At 39.7% G+C, this 27624-nt stretch overlaps 1 protein-coding gene across 4 annotated transcripts; it reads left to right on the top strand.

The window, feature by feature from the left end:
- Positions 1-2225: 2225 nt before the first annotated feature.
- Positions 2226-27624, top strand: antxr1a (ANTXR cell adhesion molecule 1a). 4 transcript variants are annotated; one of them, XM_030738111.1, is made up of 18 exons: positions 2226-2746; positions 5387-5458; positions 5552-5623; positions 6172-6253; positions 6405-6438; positions 7010-7089; positions 7744-7812; positions 8325-8405; positions 9192-9252; positions 11148-11246; positions 13973-14042; positions 14150-14228; positions 14404-14499; positions 16147-16188; positions 18099-18194; positions 18376-18543; positions 20992-21072; positions 26059-26440. In XM_030738111.1, the coding sequence occupies exons 1-18, from the start codon at positions 2589-2591 to the stop codon at positions 26305-26307; spliced, it is 1689 nt and encodes a 562-aa protein (XP_030593971.1). In that variant the 5' UTR covers positions 2226-2588; the 3' UTR covers positions 26308-26440. The 4 variants fall into 4 exon arrangements, with proteins under 4 accessions (XP_030593971.1, XP_030593972.1, XP_030593970.1 ...); XM_030738110.1 differs by having other exon boundaries at positions 2589-2746; positions 26054-27624; XM_030738113.1 differs by lacking the exon at positions 2226-2746 and adding an exon at positions 4272-4399 and having other exon boundaries at positions 26054-26437.

Genomic DNA, 27624 nt, shown 5'->3' with positions numbered 1-27624 from the left:
TAAAAGTGTTGTGTGAATGTGTATGTTTGGGTGTAATGAGGTTTGTAGTAAAACTCTACACCCCATGATACACATTAAACCAGTTTCCTGGCAATGGATCAACTCTACTTCTAGACTAAAGAGGAAAAAACTCAATGAAGGTCTCCACTAAAAATAATTTTAAATCCAGGGCTAGGCTTAGTCCTGGTATAGAAAACAGACCAATCTGGTTTTATGTCAGTTTGGTTTAGACCTTTCAAATCCATGACAGGCTCATGGTATAGCTCAAAATGGAGTGCTGACCAGAGCTCATGTGGCCAACGAGCTCTTAGCTCTCACATACTGAGCCCAGATTTTGCCTGAGACCAGAGATCAATTTAGTGGTATGGTAATAATACAATAGACACACAGTTAACAGTGTATCATGTAAAGCCAAAGATTTGTGCATCTATTTAAAGTAATGTAATGTAATGTAATCTATGTACTTGCGCAGCACAACATCTATCGCAAGTACAGTCCAAACATTGACTGTTTCTCCATTTAGATCCTACTGCGTGCCATGTCTTATCCACATGATCCTGACAATGGGTCATACCTACGAGTAAAAAACATTGTGAATATTTTTCAAACAGACTTTAATAAATACCAAAAAAAAAAAGAAAAAAAATGTCCAAAAATATACTTTATATCTTTGAGAATGCTTTATTTTTTTTCTTACCAGCTAACTCAGGTTTAATAAAACAAGCACTTTTTGCCAGTGACAGCAGAGCGCAGAGCAGCAGAGCCACAGCCAAATATTTCTTCATAGGAAAACAAACACTGCAGTTTGATTAGGCATCATCAAAGTAATCATTTATACACATTTACAGTGTGACCAGACATTTGACTGGTACTGTAATTATAGCAAACATTACATTTTATAATAATGCTGCTTTTTTTCTTCCAAAATTTGCATAATTTTATTTTCTCAAAATTTCACAAAACAACTCTTAACAGAATTGCAGTGGAAGTCAGACTTGTCAGATCTGAAAAGTGTTCATGAAACAGACTAATACTGTATTTCTAACAGAGGACCCTTTGCTTTTAAACGCTGTGTGTACAATGACCTTTGGAAGTAAACAAGAGCGGGAATAGGTGGAGTTGCCAAATACGTGGAAGAAAAAAAAAAAAAAAAACATAAGCAAAAAGTGCACAAGAAAGTAATTTTTTATTAGTCTGGGTTCATTTCACGATCTTGTAAAACAGTCAAATAAACAATCTAATCATGTTTTCTTTACTAAGAATCAGTGATTCTTTTTTGGGATATAATTTGTTTTATTGGCAGACTAATACAAGATAACAGTTTTCAGTTAAATCATGTGACTTGAAGTGGCATTGTGGAAAATATGACCAAGGTTCTTATGATGTAAAATCTTAATGTAACCAAACCATTTTTTTTGGTTTGTGTTTGGCTAAATGAGAGAAATAACCTGATATGCCACGATGACCTATACTGGCTCATCTGATTTTAATACAAAGACAGTTTCATCCAAACTTACTGGAGGTTACTGGCAGTAGACAACCTCCCCTCCCTCTTGTTAAATTTTGAAGGTCAGGCAAACTTTTTTGAGAAAATGGTTCATGTTCCCAGGAAATAGATATTCAGTTTGGCTATCCCAACAGTGAGTATTCATCCAGTGACCCTGAAAAGAATAAGTGGAAGAAAATTAATGGATATTTTGGCTTTTGCCTTATGTTAGAGACTTGGTGCAGATCCCATAAACACACACCACTCACAACTTATGGGATTTTTTTCTTTTTCCAACTTTTTGGAGCTTTCCAATCAGTCAAGTTTACCATTCTGTTACTTTACCATCTTTTTTTTGGAGAAATTTGAAATTTCTGTTTTTGTTTTATTTTTTTGTTCACACAGTGTGATATGTGACTGTAACTTCCTCACATATGTCTTCAACATTGGCAGGTTCCTGCTAATACTGGCTTTCCTATTTAATACATTCCAACACACAATACATTCGCTGCATCATAAAAATAATACTGCAGTGGTAGACTGCAAAAGTTCAACAGTACTTGTAGTCACTTTATAATGGGTGAGGTGTATAAAAGAGTCACTGATCACCACTAGGTGGAGGGACAGGGCAGCAGATCCTAGTTTTTCCACTGTATTGTCTTCATCACATGATACTCTGTTCTCTAGAGAGAGAGAGAGAGAGAGAGAGAGAGAGAGAGAGATGAAAGAGTTGGACATCTAGGATTTGTGGATCTGCTGGATGGCCTTGCCATTACAAAGAAAAAAAAAAGAGTAAGAGTGAGACGTTGCAGAGCTCTTCTCATCTCTGCATACTGTGTTAGAATCACTGATGAGAGGGTCCCAACAACAGTGGACTCCAAAACACTCATGCTTTTGCCTCTCTCTCCTCTTCACCCTCTAAGTTAAACTCATTGCTCTCCTTTGGATCGTGCTTTTTATGCTGCAGGCATCTCTGGACGATTGAAAGAAGTCTCTGCAAGGAGGATTAAAACTTTGAAAACAAGTGATGCTGGTTTCCTCCCTCATCGTCTGATGTTTATGAGTTTTTTTAATAGTTCTTTTTTGTTTTTCATCTGGAATAATGTCTTTGTGCTGGAAGAGAAGCTTCTGGTTGCCAGTGGCGTTCGGGACTGTGCTGTTTATTCTTACTGCTGGTAACGCTGGACCGAATCAGGACAGGAGGCAGCCTCAGTCATCCTCATGCTTTGGAGGCTTTGATCTCTACTTTGTTTTGGATAAGTGAGTTAACTGACAGACATTACCTGACAGTGTTGCAAGTTTTCTGTTGACAACTGAAAGGAATGATAAAAATCTTTGAGGAAACAATTTGTTGATGAAAGAATTTGGTATCCAGCAGTGGTTCTACCTCCAGTGACAGCTTCACTATTCTGCTACCCTGAAACCTTAAGACGTTTTCATGCCCAAACACTTTATGCATTACTGTGAAAGCCTACTTATGAATGAAGTTAATAATGCAGATTTACTTTATGCATATAAGAATCATGCTTTATTGTGTGTTTTTTGTGCTCCGTACAGCAAAAATCATGGTTTTGCCAAGTGTTTTATGGCATCATCACCCATTTTGTTATCATTGCGATTCTGGTGTCATGCCATGCAGGAAAATGGGTCAGTGACGCAATGTTTTCATTGCATCTTAATCCACGTTTCAGTGCGGCTGCATGTCTACAGATGGTAAAGATTAATGCTGTTAGGTGTTCCTCCATTCAACAGTCAGCTGCAGTTTTTTTTTTTTTTTTTTTTTTTTTAATATACTGGAATTCCTCACTAGCAAAGTGAAAACCTTTTTCTGGATCATTCATTTCTTTATCTTCTTGGATTTCAAAGCCTGTGTATCTCAGGGAGGAGTCAGAATGTTTGGCATCACAAAGGCAGAAGTTATTTGATACACTTGTCATGATTTAGAAACCATTTCCCTGTTTATCTAAGCTCAGTTTGAGTTAGCTTTGCGTTTTCTTTCAGCAGTGCAAGAAAGGCAGCTGCACAAATCTGTGTTTGTTGCAGAGTGTCACAAATCACATTTTTATTTTAAACATTATTTTTAAACATTTTTTTGGAGGGGGCATGGCATGGCTTCTTATCATTTTGCAGTTTTGTGCAGGGAATATATGATACATCAGTAAATAAAACCTTCATTTTGACATTCTGCAAATTTTAGGCCTTTTAGGGTAATAACTTTATATTTAAGGTAAATCAGCTCACAGCCACAACAGAACTGATGCTTAAATTACTCAGGCTGTTGCCTTTGGACTGTAGCAGAGTACTTACCTCCTGACATTTGTGTTTTTAAAACCTGGCTTAAAATGACTTGTTTTTATTATATTTTCACTGGATGCCAAACTATTTGCCAACTAGGCCAAGAAAAAAAAAAATCCAACCCATTAAACTAGTCATTTTTCTTATTTGAAGGTTTTAATTGGAGAATTTTTCTGTCGCTCCATTGTTTAGAGAGTCTCTCTACCTCCAGAAAGAGAGACAGATTTTCCAGTTGTCTAACAGTACATGTCAGTGCCAAGTCCAGGCACACGCTGCTATTTCTTGGAGGAAAACTCAGGCAGTTCAGTAGGAGAGAGAGTGATTGTTTGCATTAGCCATGTTTTAAAGACACAGGTTTCCAGGTGTGTCCTGAGACCATTAATGGTCGGGCATTAGCTGTTCCTTTAATTTTCTGTCTTCTCTCCAGGTGCGACTTTACCTTGCCTTTTAGCTGCAATGTCCTCCACCTGCCCTCAGTGTCTTCCTGCTGTGTGTGCCTGATCTCTCTCCTCCTCTTCTCTCTCCTCTCCATGTCTGCACTGCCTTTCTCCACTTGGTCCAGATGTTCCAGTGTTTCAGCCTGTTGGCTCAGATGTTTGTGCTGGGACTTGTGTCATGGTAACAATGGAAAAATATGTGTGTTATGAAAACACAATTTAAATGAAAGCCCCGATAATAATCAGCAGTGACACAGGCAAAAAACAAGCTCACAAAATGTCAATGTTATCAGCCAGAAACTGTAGTTGTGTACTTATATTGATACAGATAATTGAATAATATGACAACTTTACCGAGCAGCTTCTCTGCTAAATCCTTTAATTCCTCCTTAAGCTCTTTATTTTTTATTTCCTGACAAAAACAGAGCAGGGTTTGGCTAACTTTGTTGTGGCAATTGCTATGCAATCTAGAAAAACATTAAGTAAAAATGTGACAGCAAAGAGAGGAGAAAGCTTGAGATGATTAACAGCAACACTGATCATCTGTTATTACACAGCACTGTAGATGAAGCCTTTAAGGGAGCGCATTCTGATGCAGGTGCATGAAGAGGATTTTAACAGAAATCATTGCTTCATGAGATTCTTCACAGAGTAAACCCACTGAGCATTTATAAGTATTCTGCAGGCTCTTTTTAGTCAGCTGTTCTCTTTGTTAGCAGTTCCTTCCTCCTGGGCATAGACACAAGGACCTAAAGGTCAGGAGTAGTGGCTACAAAAAGAGACACAACTACAAGCAGATGCACAGCTTCTGACCACAAATACTGACCACAAATACTAGAAAGAGGCATAAACAACAGAAAAAAAGACCACATGCCTTATTTCAAACCAACATACAATGAATAAAATAGGTATAAAACCCATAAGGTGGGAGACAAAACAATATACAAAAGACCAGAGAGACATGGCTGTTTAATTTCTGGTGTTTTGGGTCTTTTTAAGACTCAGTCTTGCTCCTGTCTGACACGGCTGAAGGCTTATTGCCTAAGGCTACTGTCAGAGAGCAGGTCATGTAGCTTAGATGCTCAGCAGTGGTGAAAAAACCAAAACAAAATAAAACAAACAAAAAAAAAAAACTATCATCATATTAATTTGCCCTTTCTCTTCTCAGATCTGGGAGCGTGCAGAATCACTGGACTGAAATCTATCACTTTGTTGAACATCTAGCCCAGAAATTCATAAGGTAAACAAAAAAAAGTGTTATAGTAAGCATCTGTGGGAAAGTATGTAAGAAGAAATGATTACAGATGAATGTTTTCTCCTCTCTTTGCTCCAGCCCACAGTTGCGGATGTCCTTCATTGTGTTCTCCACTGAGGGACGGATCTTAATGAGGCTCACAGAAGACAGGTGGGTGCAGCCCCCCCCCCCTTCCGTGGTTTTAATCCTTTGCTTCTCTGTCATCCAGCTGAAAGGAATGAGTGTAATACCAGATTTGGACAGAGGTCACATACAGTTATGAGCATGATTTTTATGACCAAGAAAAGATTCCAGACAGATACTTTCCTTTGCTGTGATCTCTGCAGAGCGTCGCCAGTCTGCACAAATATTCAATCATGTGGTGTTTGACACAATGTAGACAGTTTACGCATCCAATTTTTTAATGTTTCAGTGCTTCCTGTAGATATTACTCTACAAAGGGCTCATTTCCCATCTGTCTGTGTGAAAGTGTTGCAAGCCAACACACACCAATGCTGTTTCAGTTTATTCATCTGTTACACATTGCTCGATTTTCTGAAAATGCTGCCCTTATGGAACCTATTATCCTGTTACCACACCTCAGAGTATCTGGTTTTTATGCAAAACTATGTTCACAAATCAATCTGACAAAATAAATATTTAAATTAGATTAGATTATCAACCATTTGGTTTCCCTTGTCTTCTGCCTGTCTGCTCAGGGAACGGATTCGGAAAGGTCTGGAGGAGCTTGAGTTGGTTCGACCAGGAGGAGACACTTTCATGCATCTGGGCCTCATGAGGGTGAGTGGACCCTCAAGCTGACACCTACTTCAGATGCAGTACAGACACCACACAGTTCTGAGCATTAGATGAAGGAGGAGCTCCTTCATTGATTGCATACCACCGCGCTGGTGCACTGTTTCCATTGATCTTTTCTTTTTATTCCCCACAGGCCAGTGAGCAAATATACCACGGAAACACAGAAGGTGTGTTTTACTCCTCTTTATAGTGCACTACAGATTTTTTAAATATAGGATTTGTCCATGAATGAATGAGGTGGTTTACTGAACTAAATTGGGTGTTACCAACTTGAGGGACAGGGGGTCAAGGAGGTCACAAGATAATTAGAGTCTGGGAAAGAAAAACACTGTAACATAATACTCCCATGAAATGGCCCTTTTTGTTTTTGTGTGTGTGCGTGTTTTTTTAAAAAAAATGATGGTTACTGCTTCAGGCTATTAACTTTTCACAATAAACAACTTGATAAAGCAGAACATAAATACTATTCACAGCTCAGGGGAAGAGGTAACCTTCAGTGTCAGTCTTTGATTTTTATGTTTATATCAGAAGACAAACGTGATGGCTTTAGTTATGTTTCTCTTTGCTTTTTAACTTTAGGAGGACTGTGGTTTGATTTCTATTGAACAAGACATGCTATTATAACAATTGGGTTTTGCATCATTTAACTACAGGGTGCACATATGCTCATCTTCAGTACTTGATATGATAGGCAAGTAAAACTGCAGAAGGTGTGACTGTAGTCTTTTTTGCTTACAGGTTATCGCACTGCCAGTGTTATCATAGCTCTGACTGACGGAGAGTTACACGAAGATCTTTTCTTCTACGCTGAGAGGGAGGTAAGAGGAAAAAATAGGAAATAGGTCACGCATATTGTAACCAGGTGAAACACGTAAATGATTAACCATATGAGGGACCAGATCAAACAATACCACTCTATACATCATCACTTTGATCCTCATCTTTCTGTCAGAAAATGGGGTCAGAGCCTCTGTTGGATTTATACATCAGAGCTCAGTCATTCTTCTCGCATCTGCTCTGGCCTCTAATAATTTATCTGCTCCTCTGATCATTCAGACTTTGCAGGTGAAGGCGTGTGAAAGCCAAGGGTTTTAATTAGCTTTGAGTGGCTTCAGACACATGTTGACAGTGGGGATGAAGTAGGGCTGATGTGCCTGGAAATGTTCCTCCTGGAAGATGTGGGAGGTCTTAGGCTGTTGCTCAGTATCAACAACAAAATCTATGGAAAATACCTGGAAATTTGTCTTGTGTGTTCTTTCTGGGGACTTTTCTGTTGTTATATCATGTGTGATTAATACTGTTCAGTGGAATTACAATGTTGCCTGACTTCTTTTAAAGACTTTTCCAAGGCCAGATAAACACAAGCTTTATTTGGCTATGTTGTGGATGGTGTTGTGAAATGCAGAGGTGTAATTGAACCCAGGTGTTGAGCCTCTTCCTGTTTTTGCTGTAAATCTGTGTGTACCTGACAGGCCAACCGCTCCCGAAGTCTGGGTGCCTCAGTTTACTGCGTGGGGGTGAAGGACTTCAATGAGACGCAGGTGTGTGTGTGTGCTTTTAGTCTGAAACTTACTGTCTTATGACATCTGAGCTTGAGAGTGAAATGGATAGGCCTGTTGTAAAATTTAAGCTTTGGAAATTAAAACAGTTCTTTTAAGAAAAAAACTGAAACCAGCATTTTTTTTTAAAGAGTTACGTGCTTCACATTACATAAAGTCATAACTGTACATAATTTGAACCCTCTGTCACTGTCTCTGTTCATAGACAGCTGAAGCAAACGTATCTGAGTGAGTTAAGTATTCCAGCAAAGACATGAAATGTGTTTTAATTTATGCAGCTGTATCCAAGTGCTTGGTTTCCTAATCACAGCAACATGTCAAATGAAGAAGACTTTTCCCTTCTTTGTTTGGTGCTTTAGCTGTTTTATTTAGAGTTCTAAAGCAAAGAAATTGCATAATGTTGTGATGTCACGGGACAGTGTCTGAATAGAAATCTTGGTGAAATAAGTGTGCCACTTGTCAGCTGAGACTGCAATAATTTGTTTTCTCCATAGCTGGCAAATATCGCTGATAGTAAAGACCACGTCTTCCCTGTAAATGATGGATTTGAGGCTTTGCAAGGAGTCATTGATTCGGTGAGCATTTCAGCATTTTCAGTTCTATATTTGTATGTCTATATTTTTATATCACACAGATGCCGATCATCTGCTCAGCATCTGTGTGATGCAATAATAGCCTCTATGATCAGGACTTACAGACACAGGAAAAGTCAGACGAAATCTTGTTGCTTTAACAGATTTTATATAATCTCTCTCATTACCTCCCCTTTAATCTATCAACACAGTGATCAAATAACAGGAAACTAGGTCTTCTGGACAGAGACAAAATTCTAGGAAAACCTGCTGTGACATTCCTTCTTTTCATCAGTGCGACTGACAAACACGATCAAAGTATGCACTGTATTTCTTAAGACTGGCCTCAGTGTTTTCCTCTTGAATGTTAGGATGAAAAATTTAAATCAGTTTGTTGTGGAGGTGCTGATGTCACTGGAATATGAGGTTTGTTGAGCAGAGATAAGGGCCAGACAGCTGACTGACATCTGGAGCCGATTAATGGCAAGCTGAAAGCAGCTGCTTCTCACTCATGTGAAAGGGGCAGTTGGTCATGAATCGGTCTTCTTGATCTTCAGGGTTATAGAGGGTATGTTCCTGGACAGCAGCAAGTATATATTACTGTACTAATGCAGAATGCAAACAGGAGTAAATAAAAGCTAAATTTAATTGGCAAAAGACTGACTGTGGCTCAAACTGTCCATTCAAAGTGGAAAGAAATAGATTAAACCTGAGAGAAAAAAAGAAAGTCACTGGGAGAATAAGATGGACAGCACAAAAACCACAATGCTTTTCTTAATGTGTCCTCAGATCCTGAGGAAGTCCTGCATCGAGATCCTGGCAGCAGAACCATCCAGTATCTGTGCAGGAGGTAAGATTTTACTCTAGTTCATCTTCCTAAGTCATTTGACCAGTTTTTTCCACTGGCCTTTTTATTATTATAGTTGTCAAAGACTCATATGTATAAGCTAAAAGGTAAAAGCAAAGTCAAGTGTTTTTCTCAAATCATATTATATATATATATATTCTTCTGATGATGATTAAAATCTAGTTTGCTAAAAAGTCTTGAAATGGTAACTTTTCCAGTTGTGGTCAAAAGTTTATATACTCTCATCATGGGCATGAATATCTTGGCTTTTAATGATTTCTTTAAACTGTTCTTTTTCCAGGGTGGAATGATTGTAGAGCATATATCTTTAATGACTGTAAAAACAAAAATTGGGTGCACAAGTTTGAGGTTATTTAGGATTTTCTCTAATCCACACAGGATCAATATTACAGTATACACACAGGTTCAAATATATAAATTACACATGCACCTTGACCAGATGCTTTTGGTGGCCATCAACAAGCTTCTGGCATCATTCTGGCTGGATATCTGACCGCTCTTCTTGGCAGAATTGATTTAATTCATTTAAATTGGCTGGTTTCAAGGCACAGACCCAGCTTTTAAGCGTACTCTACAAATTTTCCTTAAGTTTGAGATCGGGGTTTTGGGAAGGCCATTCCAGAAGCTTAATGTTAGCCTGCTTTATGCATTCCAAAATCAGTTTTGATGTGTTTGGGATCATTATCCTACTGGAACACCCAATTGTGTCCAAGTTGAAGAATTTGGACGTAGTCCTCCTTCTTCATTAGTACATTGACTTAGTGCATTGTACCAGTATGACTGGCAGGAAAACAGCCCCAGAGCATGATGCTACCACCACCATCCTTGACAGTTAGTGTAGTGTTTGAAAGTTTGAAAGCCTCCCCTTTACTCCTCCAAACATATCTCTTGCCACTGTTTCCAGATAGCTCCATCTTTGTCTCATCTGCCCATAAAACTTTTCTCATATTTGCATTTGGCTCATCTATGTGGGCAGCTGCAAATTTCTTGAAGGTGTCGATTTTGGAGCAGGGGCTTCTTTCTTAGTCCGCACCCTCTCAGTCCATGATGATGTGAAACTCACTTCACTGTGGACAGCGATGCTGGTGTTCCAGCAGTTTCCAGTTCATGGTAGACCTGAACTTTGGTGGTTCTTGGGTTATTCCTAGCCAGTTTCCTCTCAAGTGGGGATGACAGTTTGGGTCTTCTTCCAGACCTGGACAAAGTGGTGAAACATCCGAATAAGTTACATACAACTGTTTTAACTGATGATCTTGGAATCTGCAGTTGTTTAGAAATGGCTCCAAGAGACCATCACAACTTGTGTAAATCCAAAATTTGCTTTTTTAGCTCTTCACTGAGTTCCCATTGTTCTGAGTACTGGTCAGTCCAATGAGTGCTGTCAAACAAATCCTTTTTATGCTGGCAAAGAGAAACTACGAGTTGTATCAACCATGATTGCTAATGAGACCCTGGCCCTGTAAAAGACAGTGTAGAACCCTCAGCAGCACTTATTGAAATATTTAAGTGAATGTATGTATATATTTGAGCTTATACTTTTGACCCTGTGTGGATTATAGAAAATCCAAAATAAATTCATATTTGTGCACCCAATTCTTGTTTTGTTTTTTTACAGTCATTAAAGATGTATGCTGTACAATCATTCAAAAATTACCATGACATTCATGCTTATGATGAGCATATGTAAACTTCTGACTGCAACTATATATGTTGGGTTTGTCTTAATATTTCAATTAAAGATCTACTTCCTGTCAACTATTCAAAATGTTTTTGACAAGAAGCTCTCTCTAAGGTATTTCAAGGGAGAATAACCACATTTATTTTCTATTATAATTTGTAGATGAGGTAACCTAATGAGTTTCTTTTCTCCTCATCAGAGTCCTTCCAGGTGGTGGTGAGAGGAAGAGGATTCCTTCATGCCCGAAACGTTGACAAAGTGCTGTGCAGCTTTCGAATCAACGACACCTTGACTAAGAGTAGGTGAAACATTGCTTATCGTCATGAAAGGGTGTTACCTCTTATTCACTACATGAGCTGTTTTATTGCCATAAAACATCATCGCTTATCATGCTGTTAAATTACGATAAAACAGCTGGAATACACAGTTGAGTGAGCAAGACATTGTGAAACTCATCAGAATTACACCATTGCACCGGGCTGAGTTTCCCAAAAAACTAAACAACAAGTGAGCCACACAGCTGGAACCCTCTGATCAAACTAGCAGCCATGTGTTATTTATGCATTAAAACACACACGCACACACATACACTGTAATTCTACAGTCTGGGGAGGAAAAAAAAGAATCTAAAAACAAAAACAAGAGATTAAGGAGGACCTGTACCACACACAAAAGGAAAGGGGGGTTAAATGTCTTGAAGGATACAGCCGGTGCCCCCGTGGTCTTTAAAAGTGGCTTGTGAAAATGACTTCCTACTACACATGCCAGTGCTGCTGCAGGAGGTGATGGTTTAATTACAAAGCAGGGCATTGACCAGAATTTACACACAATAATTTAAATGTCTGCTCTGAACTGGAATATGTTGCAATCCATGTGGTCCATACCATCATGATGGTTGACTATCCTTCCTATTTTCTTTTGTTTTTACTGTATCAATGAAAGCCATGAATGCATGTAATGTGCACAATTCACTGAGATGATTTTCTGCTGCTTGGATTTCAATTCTAATTGTTTTCGAGTGACATTATACAACTTCCTAAAACTTCTGACATGTGAGCAATTTGGGCAAAATTATCTCCACATGTCAGTCCCATTATACTTACATGCTCCTCCTCCAGATTCATTCACTTTTCCAAAATGTTTACACACAGTCTTTTGGACTTTGCTTACTTTACATCAATGTTAAGATTTAAATATAAATAATAAGGCCATGGTTAGCTTTCCTGGAGACAAATGTATCACTGCCTGTAAAGAAAACTGTTTCTTGAGTATTACGTGCTCTGGCTAACTCCCAGTCCCTGTCCTCTGCTTACTTTGCAAGTACAATAACGTGTTTAAAAGGGAAGCAACTATATGCAACTACGTACACGTGTTAAGCAGATTTTTCCATGTTTGAGTTTGTATCCCCAGGAAAAAGTAGCAGCAAGTATAGCCAGGCGTGCAGGGATTTGGCAGGTCCCGTCCTGAGCTATTCATTGTTTTTGTGACAGATGTTGCACTGGACAACTCTGTGAATAGTGAAAGAAGAGACTAGAAGAAATCAACACACTTAGATGAAGAGATTCATACAAGTCCCATGGTCTGTTTGATAAACATGACGCTGCGACTAGCCTGGCTCTGCTGAAATGTAACCAAATCCACCTAACAGCACTTTCAAAGCTGACAGGTTAAACCATACAAAGTGGATGACACTGAATAATTTTAGTTTACCTCACACTGAAGATACAACATAAGATGTTAATCAGTTAATTAGAGGCAAATAGATTTTTGTGGTGTGGACAGAGTCAGGGTATTTGTTTCCTCTGATTCACCGTCTTCACGCTAAAGTAATCTAACACCTCCCGATTTAGAAGAACGAGTATCTTATTCATGGCAAGAAGGCATGAAGGGTATTTCCCCCCAAACTGAACTGAACCCCTTGAAAGTACCAGGATTTCTGTGTTGATCACTCATAAATGAGGTCTGATCTTCATCTAAGTTACATTTATAGACAAAAGCAGTCTGACTAAACTGATTAGACACAAACAGTTGTGCTTTCCATGTCTGAGAGCACTGAGTAATCACTCACAGTGCAGGCTGGAAAAAAATAATCATCTGAACTTTTTTTATATTTTCAACTGTAGGATTCTTCAGAAATCCACTGCATTTATATACTATGACCTTATTCACAGTATGGCAGGGCATGACTAATCTTTCAAAATAAGCTAGAATATTAAGCAATAATGCTAAATAATTTAATGGTTATAGATGAACTTTAGTCATCTGTCTGCACCGCCCAGTAAAACATGACCTCTTTCTGAGCTTGGAGAGTAAACCGTCTAATAAACTATCATGACACGGACTTCAAATGTTTGCCAGAATCTTTTATCCACCACGGATTTAAATTATGGAAATTTGCAACTCCAGCAAATCCTGTTTCATCAGCTCTGAATTGGACAAAGTTGGTGCTTTGCTTTAACGGTGCAGAGCTACCTCGAGTGCAAGGTGGGTGCAGAGGTGAACTCTGACATCTAGGGCAGTTTGTACTGGTGGGGAGCTGCTTTTGGCCGCACCGCCTCCTCTCCATCCTGCATTGTGTTTTTAGAGAGGAGCAGCCGCTCGTGTGGATTTCCTCAGTTCTGGGGTATGCGCGCCCCTTGCCAGGATAAGCAGATAGACTTGCACGATGATGTTTGTTGGAGACACTTTTCTAACAGCCAGCTGGACAAGGAGAGGACCTACATTTTGCCTGAAAAACAAAAACTGTGGTGAAATTGTTTGTATTGGCATTCCTGAGCGGGATCCAGATGCCTTCAGATGGAAAACAACAAAGTGCTTGTTTTGTAGACCCGGTCTTCTTAATCGAGTTACAGTGAAAGAGGTGATCACTGAGGCTGTGGTGACACAATGAAGGCTGATTGAAAGGTGAAAACCTGATGCAGGAGCTGTAGGTGCTGCTCAATACTGCTCACAGTTCCAGTCAGGAAAGTTTGGCTCATGCTTTTGCTGTTTTTCATGACCCCTTTCCCCCCTCTGTTTCTCTAGTGGTGAAGCCCTTGGTTGTAGAAGATACATATCTTCTCTGCCCTGCGCCAGTGCTTGAAGAGGAGGGGATGTAAGTCGTATAATTTACTTAAATAAATTCGAGGTTTCATATGAAACCTTCTACTCTGATTTTCAAGGTTAAAACACAGTGAAGATATTTTTCTTTTTCTTTGCCAGGGCAGCAAATCTTTATGTCAGCATGAATGAAGGTCTCAGTTTCATCTCCAGTTCGGTCACAATTACCACTGTGAGCTGTGTGAGTACAAAATGATACACCAGCTTTTGGTCTTAAGCAGGGCCTTGGATCAGCACAGTGTTGAGGTACAGACTGCACGGACGATAAAACCAAAAGCACCTCCTACAAAAGCAGTTTACATCTAGTGCTGTTCTAGTTGAGACAGCCTGTGCTGACGTGTCTGTCTCTTTTACAGTCTGATGGGACCATCCTGGCCATAGCTCTGCTCATCCTGATGCTGCTCCTGGTCTTGGCTCTCCTCTGGTGGTTCTGGCCTCTGTGCTGCACTGTGGTCAGTTCTCTGAAGCAAAAAATGCAATGAAAACATGCACTCGTGCTTTTTAGATTTTACGGAGGGATGTTGCTTGCAGGCTATCAGACAGAGAGAAGTATCTTTTTTTTTTGTTGAGCTATGCTGATACCACCTAAGGAGTTTTATAATCTTTGATAATATAATGAAGATTGGGGTCAATATTTCTCTTTTGGATCCTTGCACCTTCATCTTCAGTGAGGTGCACTGAAGGAAAGTGTGGCTTTAAAACAATGAGAGGAATGATGAGAGCAAATAGTTTTGCTTATTACTTAAATATTTACTAGACTTTCCAAAATACTCTGAGTATCTGAATTTGGTCCACAACCAGTAAAGTTCAAGGCCCTCGGGTGAACAGGTGTTTAAGTATTTATGCTACTTTCCAGAGGTTATTGCAGATGACCTCCAAGTCAGCATATTCACTTAAAGAGCTATGACTTAGCAAATCTTTCCATTTATATGATTTGCTGCTAATGGTGTGGAAACAAAAGTCTATATAGGCTGAATGTTTTGGTTGATATCGTTGTCACTGTGAAGTATTTAGACAGAGGGATAACTCACACAAAGTAACGTGTTTCACAAAAAGTAGTTCTGTGAAAGCCATCTGCTCTGGGCAAAGTAAAAAGAGGAAATGCTTTTCTACAACACATTTGTGTTATTATTTAGACAGTGGCCAAACTGCGAGCGTCAAACTCTTGCTACCACCTGGAGGCTCTACAAATCTGTATGTCTCCTTTCAGATCTCTCTTTCACATCTCTTCACAACGCACTCGAATGTTTCCAGAGCTGGAAGCAGGAGCGCTGCAAAGTGCCAGAGGGAGATGTCAGCTTTTAACATGGCTTTTTCTCCCATCACTCTTTTCTGTTCTTATCAATTTGCTTGCAAGTTCAAGTCTGTGCAGCAAGTGTGTTTCGGAAAAACGACACTGGGTTACCAAGGGGAGCCTTTTTCTCTCTCTCTCTCTCTCTCTCTCTCTTTTAAAGGATTTGGAAAAGCATGCAGGAAAAATCACAAATAAGACTCAGAGTGACTTAATTTACCAAATACGTTTAGTGGAGAGGTATTCATCTTTATTACACCGGTGGAAAAAACAAAACAAAATACTGACAGCCGTGACATCTAAGTAGGAAAAAAGGTTACATGGGGATAGCAGAGGAAGACTTATTGTGGATTAAAGTCTGCATTGTTGTGCATTCATCCAAGCTTTGAGTTGCATAACAAGGAACTAGGTGGATAAATTGTTTTCTTTCCTATTTATTTGATGCTAACTAAAGTACAAATACTATAAAAGTTATCCATAAATGTAAAAGGCATAATGTGGCATTTGTGAGCTTGTTACTCTCCTCTTGCTTTAACAAGCAACCTCTGGCCAACAAATCTGGATAGCAGATTTATAGGTCAGTGCATTGCTCTTGTAAGTTGTAGAGACTAAAAAGGAAAAACATTTCTCAGCCATTTGATGTTGTCTAGCCTGTCATTGTGCATAAAGCGCACATCGTTCTGATAAGTGGACCACAAAAAACAAACAAACAAAAAAACCCATTTTCAAACATGTCTCTGTGACTTCTGTCATCTCTTGATATATAACAACGCCCTCCATCTTTTTCCTCTCATTTTTTCACCCACAGATCATCCATGAACCACCACCGCCAGTTGTGGAGGATAGTTCGGTAGGAGCTTCACAATCTCCACCTCCTATTGGTTTCCTGATGACTCAAAAGAGTGGTTGTGATTTAAGAGTTTGACAGCTGCCAGTGTTTAGGTTGTGTAATTGTTAAAGTGACAGTTTAAACCTCAGTGGCCACGCGGCGTCACTCACTCCCTGACTTCAAACTTTCATCGCTTGTTTTGCAAATCATATGATGAAGTTAACGCCCTGTCAGAGCAGTGAAATCCTGACATTTGCAGTTTTTTTCTCTTTCTCCTGTTTTAAAGAGGACTGCTTTTTTGTGTCCAGGACTTTAATTTATATTTTTCAATTTGGAACTCTTTGGACCTTCAGTAGTAAAACTTAGGCTAAGATAAAACTTAATAATAACACAAATGGTCCAATTGACTCGATTAAAATCAATTTTGACATCCCCAAAACACACTGCAGCAACTGTGGGACATATCAGGCTGCATCTGTTTGCACCAAATTAAACAGAAAATTAGGTTTAACAGCTAAATTTAAATGCCAGTGACATCCACGGCCTCAAAGACAGCTTTCATTACGGTCTGCTCTGTGCGACATCCTGGTAGGATACGAGTCAGACAGGGTTTATTAAAGAGCTGAAGCATCACAAGTTTGGCTAGTGGGCTTTTTCATTTCCTTTGATCTGACAAACCAAAGCAATGGGGACATAATGACAACTCAGGAGGAGGAAGGACAGACTGAGAGGTATTTGCTCCAGTTTGCCTGGTAACAAGTAAGAGAATATTTCCAGACTTGAGCTGCCTCTTTTTTTTTCTTTATATTTTGCTTCCAAGAAACCAGATTTTGTTGTAATTTTTTTTTTAAGCAATCTTGAGCAATAGTTCTCCTGGCTTTCTGAAGGTCTTTCAAAGTTTTTCTTCGGACATTGGCAAGAAACAGTTTTAAATTGCATCTTTAAGCTACTAGCAGCCTGTTGCAAAAACATATAATTTGTTCCTGTTTTTTTTTTTTTTAAACGTAATTTATGAAAAATGCCAAAGACAACACAGTCTGACAGACATTAAATAGTATTTTTGCATCAACAAGGTGAACACTTGGCATATCTTGGCTCGGTGTGCAGTGTGTCCTTACAAAATTTAAAGAAGAAGAGGCAGGCCTAAAAAAAACTATCTACAGCAGATGAAGAATATCTGAAAGTCATGACCTAAAGAAATAAGAAAAAAAAAATCCAGCAAAGACCTGACACAGGATGAAAGGGACACATCTGAACCGTCATTTGATCCATCTACTGTTCACTGACGCCTCATCAGAATGGTCTCAGGGTGGCTGTCAAGATGACATTCTTAAGTAAGGGAAACAAGGAGAAAAGGCTGAGGTATGCCAGATTACACAAGAGCTGGGCTGAAAATCAGTGGCAGCAGGTCTTATGGAATGATGAATCCAAATTTGAAATTTTTGGTGGAGATCAGGAAAGAGGTACAACAGCCATCTGTAAAACACGGTGGAGGCTCTGTGATGGTTCGGGGCTGCATTGCAGAAGAGCTTTGAATGTCCTTCCAGAAGCCTGGAGAACTATTCCTGAAGCCTACTTAAATAAATTACTAGAAAGCTGCCTAAGAGAGTTCAGGCCAGGCTGAAGAATAAAGGTGCTCATACCAAATATTGACTTTCAAGCTCATTAGAATAGTACAAACTTTTTGCCTTCTATACTGCATTTACATATAAGTTTGCAGATGTTTCAATAAATTGCTGCACCCATTTCCCATTTTCTTAGCAATGTATAAAGAAATGAGAGGTGGCTCAAGACATCTGCGAGGGGAGTCTTTTACTTTTACACTCTATGTTTATTGCACCTTAGTTCAAGCTGAGGGACAGTAAAAAAAAAAAAAAGGCTAAATGGTTCAATAAATAAATAAAAGCCTATTTCCTATTGCTCTACGGCAGGATGATGAAGACTTTGAAGCCCCCAAAAAGAAATGGCCAACTGTAGATGCCTCCTACTATGGAGGAAGAGGAGTAGGAGGAATCAAAAGGATGGAGGTGAGCTTTAATGAATAAACTACTATCTGCTAATGAAGAAAGTTGGTCCTGAAAGCCACAGACTTCCAGAAATTTCAAATAAGAGTCAAATCACTTAGCTCAACATTTGCCAGTGATATAAAAGATTAGAGGTGATGTATGGCAGCGCCAATTACTGGCTGTTCATATTTTTCACTATTAGGTTCGCTGGGGTGAAAAAGGTTCCACTGAAGAAGGAGCAAAGCTGGAAAAGGCCAAAAATGCCAAAGTGAAGATGCCTGAGCAGGAGTATGTGCCACCACCCACTCGGGTTCTTAACAATGGCATGCAGAAACCTCCAGCGCCACGAAACTGGTATTCACCCATCAAGGTGCGGGAACACATAAGCAGTACAGTAGGCAATAGTGAAGTAATGCTGTAGTAATGGGAATATACTTTTTGAATAAGAAACAGGGTGTTATCTTGCTTTGGAGATAATTAATTGCCTAATTATTACCTAGTGAGTCACTCAAATGGTATCTTCCAGCTGGTTTTCAGTAACCATTATCTACAATCCCAATTCTAAAAGAATTAGGATGCTGTGTTAAATGTGAATAAAAACAGAATGCAATGATTTGCAAATCTCAAACTCATATTTTATTCACAATAGAACACAGAAAACATAAGAGATATTTAAAATTAGAAAAAGTGTGATTTTAAGAAAAATATGAGCTCATTTTGAATTTGATGCCAGCGTCTGGGAACTTGGGAGACCAGTTTCTGGACTTTTGGGAGAGGAATGTTGTCCCATTCTTGTCTGATAGAGGATTCTAGTTGTTCCAACAGTTGTGGGACTTTGTCATATTTTTCATTTCATGATGCTCCAAATGTTTTCAGCTGGTGTAAGGTCTGGACTGCTGGCAGGCCAGTTCAGCACCCGGACTCTTCTACTATAAGAGTAGGTAATAGGTGCAGTATGCAAGTTAGCATCATCTTGCTTAAATATGTAAGGCCTTCCCTGAAAAAAGACTTTATCTGGATGGGAGAATATGTCACTTAAAAACCTGTATATTCCTTTCAGCACTGATGGTGACTTTCTGGATGTTCAAGTTCAAGCTGTCAATTCCATAGGCACTGATGCACCGCCATACTGTCAGAGATGCAGGCTTTTGAGCTGAGCACTGATAACAAGCCGGAAGCCCCCTCCTCTTTAGTCCAGAGGACACGGCGTCCATGGTTTAAAAAAATAATTTAAGAACTTCATTCATCAGACTACACAACACTTTTCCACTTTGCCTCAGTCCATTTTAAAAGAGCTTTGGCTCAGAGATGATGCCTGTGTTTCTGGATCATGGTCACATATGGCTTCTTCTTTGCACGATAGAGCTTCAACCTGCATTTGTGGATGGCACAGTGAACTGTGTTCACAGACAGTGATTTCTGGAAGTGTTCCTGAGCCCATGCAGTCATTTCCGTGACAGAATCACGTCTGTTTTCAATGTAGTGCTGCCCGAGGGCCCGAAGATCACGGGCATCCAGTATTGATTATCAGCCTCGTCCATGCACAGAGATTTCTGTGGGTTCTCTGAACCTTTTGAACATGTAATATACTGTAGCTGATGAGATATTTAAAGTCGTTGCAGTTTTACATTGAGGAACATTATCCTGAAAGTGTTCCACAATTTGTAGATGCAGTTTATTTATTTATTTTTTTGCAAACTGGTGAACTTCTGCCTCACTAGGATACTCTTTTTATATCCAGTCATGTTACTGACCTGTTGCCCATGAACCTGATTCATTGCAAAATGTCCCTCCAGAGCTGTAGTAAAAAAGACTGCAACTTTCTTGAGACATGTTGCTGCCATCAAATTAAAAGCTAGCTAATATTTTTCAAGAAATAGTAAAATGTCTCAGTTTTTAAACCTTTGATATGTTTTCTATGTTCTATTACTATATGGGTTTATGAGATTTGCAAATCACTGCACTCTGCTTTTTATTTAGATTTCACAGCATCCCAACATTTTTGGAATTGGGGTTGTACTACAATGTCCTGAGTCAGATGTGATCATGGAAGTGCTGAAAAACAACTGTCGCTATTTTCCTTATTCATTCCTCACAAGTGTTACCTAAACAGCTTAAAATAAACAGGTTTCAACTGCACCACATAAAAATGAGTAAATACTGGAGAATTTGAGAGTGACTTGGTTAAGAAGTATTAGGAGGTATTAGAAGTGTGGGAATCATGATTTTTTTAATAGCTCTGCTATTAAACACACTACACATAACAGAGCATCTGACACAAATTCCTCCATGCTAATCTGTCTGAGGAGATGTTAGTAAGAGTATAATGTTTAAGTGATAGTAGCATGAGTTGTGTCAAGGTAATAATGCTTAGGTGACAATGGGTACACAGTCCCATTCCTCCAGGGCCAGCATGGGGTTAAAGGAGTCATTCTGAAGCTATCCCAGTCAGCAGGGGATTGCTAATAGAAACCAGACTCCTGTTGGACTGACCTCCAGGGAGAAGGGGCTGCAGCCAGGAGTTTTTGTGAGGAAAAACAGCTGCATATTTTCTGCTCTTATCCTCAAAGTATTTGCTGTGTCTAAAAAGTATGAAGAGTCGACTTACAGTGGACTGAAACCAGTTCAGTTTGTCACTTTGAGATTGCTGGAGGAATTAAACAATACATTAAAACTGCAGGTGAAGTCATTTGTGTGAAAAAAGGAGGTTGTGCCAGAAACCAATTTTCTTTAGAAGGTTAAAAAAAAAAAAAAAAAAAAACTTCCTCAAGAATTTTAGATTCTCTCAAACATTTTGGTCTCTCCTCTGTCCCCACAGAGCAAACTGGATGCACTGTGGGTGCTTTTAAGAAAAGGCTATGACCGTGTGTCTGTGATGAGACCTCATCCAGGTGACAAGGTAAGAAGAATGCCAACACTGCACTGGTAGGCACTGAGCATGCATCATAAATCACTCTGCATTTCACAAACTGACGTAAGGCTTGGCTGTGCATTAGCACTTGGCAGATGAAAATTAGCATTTGGAAAGAGTCTCCTGTATGCGAAAATGATGAGAAAGTGGACCAGCTGTAAGCAATGAAGTGTGCGCAGCGAGACTCATGGGAAAACTTGCGGTGGGACTGGATTTAGATTGCAGCGTCTGGCTACAGTGCGCTGTAATGTAAAGGCGTCTGGTGAAGCCATTCCAAAAAAACAAAACAAAATGAAATTCCTCAAAGGCCATCTGCAGTGGGGGGGGGGGGGGGGGGGGGGGGGTGACAGTGCAATGACCACTGTAGTTGGCAGCTAACATGAAGTCAGAGACTGTGGAGTCTGTATGTGGTGAAAAATGGGTCTGAGGGAATTATGTGTCTAAAAATCTTCCCACAAGCGTTTATGTAATGATTCATTTTTCTCTGGGTCAGAGTGCTGATCTAAAACCATTACCCTCACAGTGTGAAAAGACATTGCTGGCAATTGTACATTTAAACAAGTATTTAGACATTTTCTAGAGTTTTCTATGCAACTCTTGTGCTTTGTGCAAATCTACAGCACACTGAGCTTGTTTCAGATGTGAAACTATAAACAAGCCAGAGAGGAGCATCTGCTGGTAGAAGATAGGCCTTTAAATGCCATTCAAGGGAGGAGCTGCTCCTATTGTTTTCACAGAGCTGTATAAGGTGACACACAGCTGTGCTGAAAGATAGAGGAAGATGAGAAGAAGATGAGAGCGTCCTTAAGTGATGGGACCATAAACTCAAGTGGTGACACTATTGAGAAGAAATATTAGCATCCCAATTTTCTGGGATAATATTTTTAATGTTTTATTTGAAACTTTGTGTGAGAATACCAGTTACACTATATGAGGTTGTGAAAGCATGTACTAGAATTTGGCTAAAACAACGTGAAAGCATGGGTCCATCCTGCTTTGTAGCAACGATTCAGGGTGCTGCTGCTGCTGCTGGTGTGATGGCACACTTTGGGCCCTTTAGTAGACAACAGTGTACCCATCTCCTAACGGCTGCTTCCAGTAGGATAGTGCACCATGTCACAAAACTTGTGACACTGCGGAACAGGAAAATCACATCATGGATGTGCAACTGTGTGATGCTATCATGTCAATATGGACCAAAATCTCAGAGGAATGTTTCCAGCAGCTTGTTGAATCTGTGCCATGAAGAATTAAGACAGCTCTGAAGGCAAAAGGAGGTCCAACCAGTTACAAGCAAGATGTACCTGACAAATTCCATAATTTATGTTTTGGCAGCTGTAATGTTAGATATACTGTATATATTGTATTTTTTTTTTTTAATCACTAAACTGGCTATAAAAATCCTGGTGTTGATACTTTCTGCAGTTACAGTACAAAGATAAAGGTTTGGCTATGGAATAAGCTTTGATATCTTTAGTTTGGTTTATTATTAATTGGTCAGCATGGGTGCTTCATCTTCATCAGTGCAGTTATGCACTGACAGTCCAGCAAGACACCCAGGTCATGTAGAGGAGGATGTGAAGTTAAATCTGAGGTCAAATTTATCAGGCTTTAAAGTGAATCATACTTTAAAGCTTTTCTTTGCCTCCTTTGCTGAATTTTTTGTTTTGAAGTAAGCCACATGTTTTAGTGGGTAAAAGGTCTGATATGTAGGTGAGCCAGTTTAGCAGTCAGGCTTGTTTTCTACAGTCATGGTGTTGTAATACTTGCAAAATGTGGTTTGGCACCGTTTTGCTGAAATAATCAAGGCGTTCCCAGATTTAACAACAAAAAAAAAAGTATTTTTTTCTTTGCATGGTAGAGTTTCAGCTTGTAATTGTGAATGCAGCGAGCATGAGTGGCTGAAAATCAAGGCGTTTCAAGATTAGTTTTCAGTCTTGTCCATCAAGTACAGAAATTTCACTAGACTCTCTGAATCATTTCATATTATGCACTGAGAACAATATAATCTACAAACTTTTGCAATTTTGCATTGAACAAGGTTATTCCCAAACTGTTCCAGTATCTATTGGCCCATGCACTCTCTCAGAGTGGCTTTACTTACTTACTTTTTACTGGTGTGATGTTCCATGTGTTTTTATTTGTAATACACAACATTTTAAGTAATTTGCTGTCCCAGTAGGCATCAAAAATGCCTACTGAAGGCATTAAATTCAAAATGACCTTCTTTGTTGTCTTTGTACTTTTTAAAAATTAAATATCACAGTGTAATGATATGCAAATGATTGCATTCAACATTTCTGGATGTTTTAAACAGCATCCCAGCTCTCTGAGAAACAGAGATTGTCCAAGTGTGTCTTCCTCACTATAAAAGAGTTACATTAGTTCACTGGAAAAAAAAATACTTGTTTGTACTTCCCGAGCAGTAAACAGGCTTGTTCTGATTGCAACTGGGACTCTATTAAAAGCCTTGATTTTATAACTTGCCCTAAATGAGTGCAGCAGTGGGAAGGAGGAGGCCAGCTGATCCAGTGGCTGCTGGAGGAAAAACCCTGTTACGTGTCACTTTACTGAGCCTTAAAGACTGGCGTCTTTTTAGTGATTAAAAATAAATAAATAAAAAAAATCAGAGGACTCAACACAGCAGGTTACTGGGCTACTGAGCCATCACATATTTCAGCACTGACTGACTCTGAATTTAAATAGAACTATGATACAGTGCAGGAATCCAAGCAACATTAGGATCCATGATATACAGTATAACATGCTACATTTGGCCTATTTCTTTTTTTTTTTTTTTCCTCAACAGTCATTTCCCCTTAGTGTTAAATGAGAGACACATTCCTTATTGGCCTACTGCAACTCCTGGGTCCACTGAGTGCAGCTGCTCCAGGGGTGTAACTTGTTTCTGGAATACAGTGATGACGATCTGCATCTTTCTCGAATGACCTCACTTCATTTTGGATGGGAGAAAATGATAGCAGGTTAACTTGTCTGGTGAAGCGGTTGCACAGTTTCTTAAAACTTAAGCTGAGAATTGCAGCACTTTTTTTTTTTTTACAGTTTGCTGACATTAAAACACACATTATGTAGCGGTGTGTGAACAATAGGAAACGCTAGCGTGAGTCACAGCTGAGCCACGCCATGCAGTCTGTAACAGAAAGCAGTGACATTTTTATTTCTTAGACTTATTCGGCTGTCAGAGCAGGACAGTGTGCGTTTTGTCAAAGAAAGTTCAGAAAAGTCAAGACATTTGTTTTCCAAACCCCAGATTCTAAAAGTAATATTTGATCACAGGAATAAAAATATCATAACAGATATATAAAAAATGTATTATAGACCAGCTGTTTTGTTTGTTTGTTTTAAAAGTTGGTAGAAGGCATTTTGGAAATTTTTAAATAAATATATCTGAAATCTTTACATTTTTTATATCAGCTTTGGTGAAGATTTGCAGCCATTTTTCATGACAAGTCGAACATCTAATAAAAGCCACCCAAATCAACAGTCCACATACGGCACACCAAAGGTAGAGAAGAAAACTCGTAGGTGTTTGGTGCCATGGAGGCAAATTTTAATTTATGTCTGCACCTTCAAACTCAAGATATTGAGGATATAATTTATGATCCCCTTCACCAAAGAAGCGAAAATGTGAAAGAAACGGACAACTCCACTGGCATCTGGATAAGATGTCATCCTCTTCCTCCTCACCTCGAGCCTCATCTGCTGAACTGAAGTCAGGGCTCTAATGCACGAAAACCTGCATAAACATGAGTATGCATTCCCGATATTGCTGCAATTACTTATTGTTAGCAGACTGAACACAGGACAGCTGACAATGAGCCCGCTAAACAGCAACTGGTAGAAGCTAACATTATGCCAGCTAACCTTAAAAAAATCATACTTTTCCTCTGACAAACAATTTGATTACATTTTCACATTGCGTGAAAGTTTATTTGCTCAGTGTTTGAGTCCAACAATGTTAGATCCACATCAAAGAAAGTTTTACTAACAGCAACTAACAGCGGCAAGAACAGCAGCGCTTACCAACAGAAAAATTCAGGATGTCCTCAAGAACTCGCCTCCGTATTGCTGTCATCAGACTGAAGTGAGCTTCTCTGACTCATTGACTCATATTGACTCCTTTCACAAAGTTTTACAGCCTCCTTCAGAGTCAGTAGACATGAATGCTTCTCACCCAGCATTGACAGCTGAGGTAACCAATTACAGCACTACTCATATAGCAAAATACTCTGGAGCAGATCCGGCCTGAAGTCACTTTGTTATTTGAGGACACTCACTATAGACCCTTTTACGGTCTACGTCATCAAAAGTATGCGCGCACACTGGCGACAGAAGTGAACTGCTACTCCATTCAATCCAATAAGGACAACGAGATTGCACAGCAGTAAACGTGATTTAAAAGTGATATCAGCATCAAAATGTCTGGCCGTTGCGTGTTTGGCTGTCAGAATTGCTACTCTACCAAAAGCATACCCTGCCTCTTGACCTATGTCAGCTGGGATAGGCTCCAGTACCCCCCCCCCCCCCCCCCCCCCCCCCCCCCCCCCCCCCCCCCCCCCCCCCCCCCCCCCGACCCTGAACAGGATAAGCGGAAGAGAATGAATGAAAAATGCTGTACTAGACTTTAAACTAGTGGCTGAGACAATAAACATATAAATAAAGTCTCTACTGATATCATAAGTCAAGTGAGCAGTAGGGTCATCATAATAAGAACGCTTTTTGCAAGTCACCCCCCGCCGCACCATCAGGAAAAGGCAAGTTTAGGGGAAAGCCTCACTTGTCAAACCCAGAGGTTAAGTCCATCTTCTATATACAGGCTATTGATTTTATCCTAACGTTTAAATTTTCAGTGTGAATTTTTGTCCACAATGGAACATCCAGTGGAAAAAAGGTAACATTTGCTACTTCTGCTAACAAAATCTGCTCTCTGTTTGATTTATTTTTTCAGGGCAGATGCATGAACTTCACCCGTGTAAAATCCCCTCCGCGCTACCCACAATTCAACAATCACCCATCTCCAATCTACAATCCTCCCAGCAAGAATCCACCTCCACCACAAGGCACCCTCCCACCGACTCCCAGCACTCCTCTGGAATTTTCCTTCTCCTCACTGCCTCCAACAGCTCCACCCATTTCAACCCCTCCCCCTTACACACCACCTCCCAACCGGGCTCTTCCTCCAACCACCTTGCACATACCTGACCCACCAGCGCTCCCACCCACCCCTCCGCCCTGTGCTATCCCATCTGGCTCCCTGCCACCTCCTCCTCAGGTACCCCCTCCTGGACGAGCCCCTCCGCCCGCACGCCCACCACCTCGCCCTGGTCTGTAGAACTCTGGGAGACGGGAGAATGTCACACAAGACTGAAAAAGGCAATCCAGAGTCCCACCAGCACACAGCCATCTCTGATTGTAACTGCGAGTGAGGTACAACGAGGTGCCACTCTCAGCAGCCTGTAGCCTTTCAGACTTGTGACGAGGAGCAGAGAGGACTTGTTTCCAGCTATTTGTCTACACTGACTTTTGTACACATCTAGCTCAACAGTGCAATTGCTTGGATGCTTGAAATACATAGACATTCCCTATAAATGAGATCACGCAGGCCGGCTCAAAACATTGACTGAAGACTGACAGAGCAGAGGAGCAGCAGCTTGTACTAACAGCTTTATACAAAGTCCTTCAAGAAGGAGTACAGCTGTCTTCCAAATGGCCATGTCACTAAAATACCTGCCACTGTAAAAATTCCTGTTTCATGAAAAGACAAAGACAAAAAAGACTCATACAGCAAATTAAGGATGATGCAGAGGCATCTGAGAAACAATCTTTTTTTTTTTTAAGAGTTCTTGAATGTTTGCATGCAACAGTGCTTGAGTCATCATTTGTACTTGTTTTTATACATATGTAAATACTTTTATTTTTTACTTTGTACTTTTATTGTGTAGACCACACTCTTTTCATTTTGAGGATAGAAAGACAATCATTGGTGATGGTGGCACGGACAGCAAGTGTACTGAAACAGCAATGCAATGTATCTGGACTTCCATTGTTCAACTTCTGGCTCGCATATTATTTTCATCCAACCTGATGTGAGCCAAAAACGGGCCTGTGTGCTGTGCTCATCGGCGTAAATGATAAATTTAGATTCACTAGACTTATTGACCATGTTGACTGTAATTACAGCTGTAGGTTAGCCTTGCATAGCATCAGTCTATCAAGAAGAGGGTAACTCTGGGAATCAGGGTAAAGCTTTTCATATGGTCTTACCCACGGCTTCAACCAAAATTTTACATAAATAATATAGCCATGTGCATTCAGATATATGTGTCTGTGTGTGCTGTACACTGATGTGTCAGTCAACAATCTTGTTTTTCTTATCTTTTCTATTTTTATTGTTGCAGAAAGTGTTTAATTCCTCTGAGAATAAAATACGACAAAAGACGTTTTGTGGATGTTATTATGAAGGTTTGATCTCGGCAGGTTTAGCAATCCCATCAGTACCGTATAGTATACAGACACTGA

The sequence above is a fragment of the Archocentrus centrarchus genome, chromosome 9, assembly GCF_007364275.1.
Source record: "Archocentrus centrarchus isolate MPI-CPG fArcCen1 chromosome 9, fArcCen1, whole genome shotgun sequence".
Classification (NCBI taxonomy): domain Eukaryota; kingdom Metazoa; phylum Chordata; class Actinopteri; order Cichliformes; family Cichlidae; genus Archocentrus; species Archocentrus centrarchus.
The sequence above is the reverse complement of the archived record's forward strand: the minus strand, read 5'-3'. Positions and strand labels throughout refer to the sequence as shown.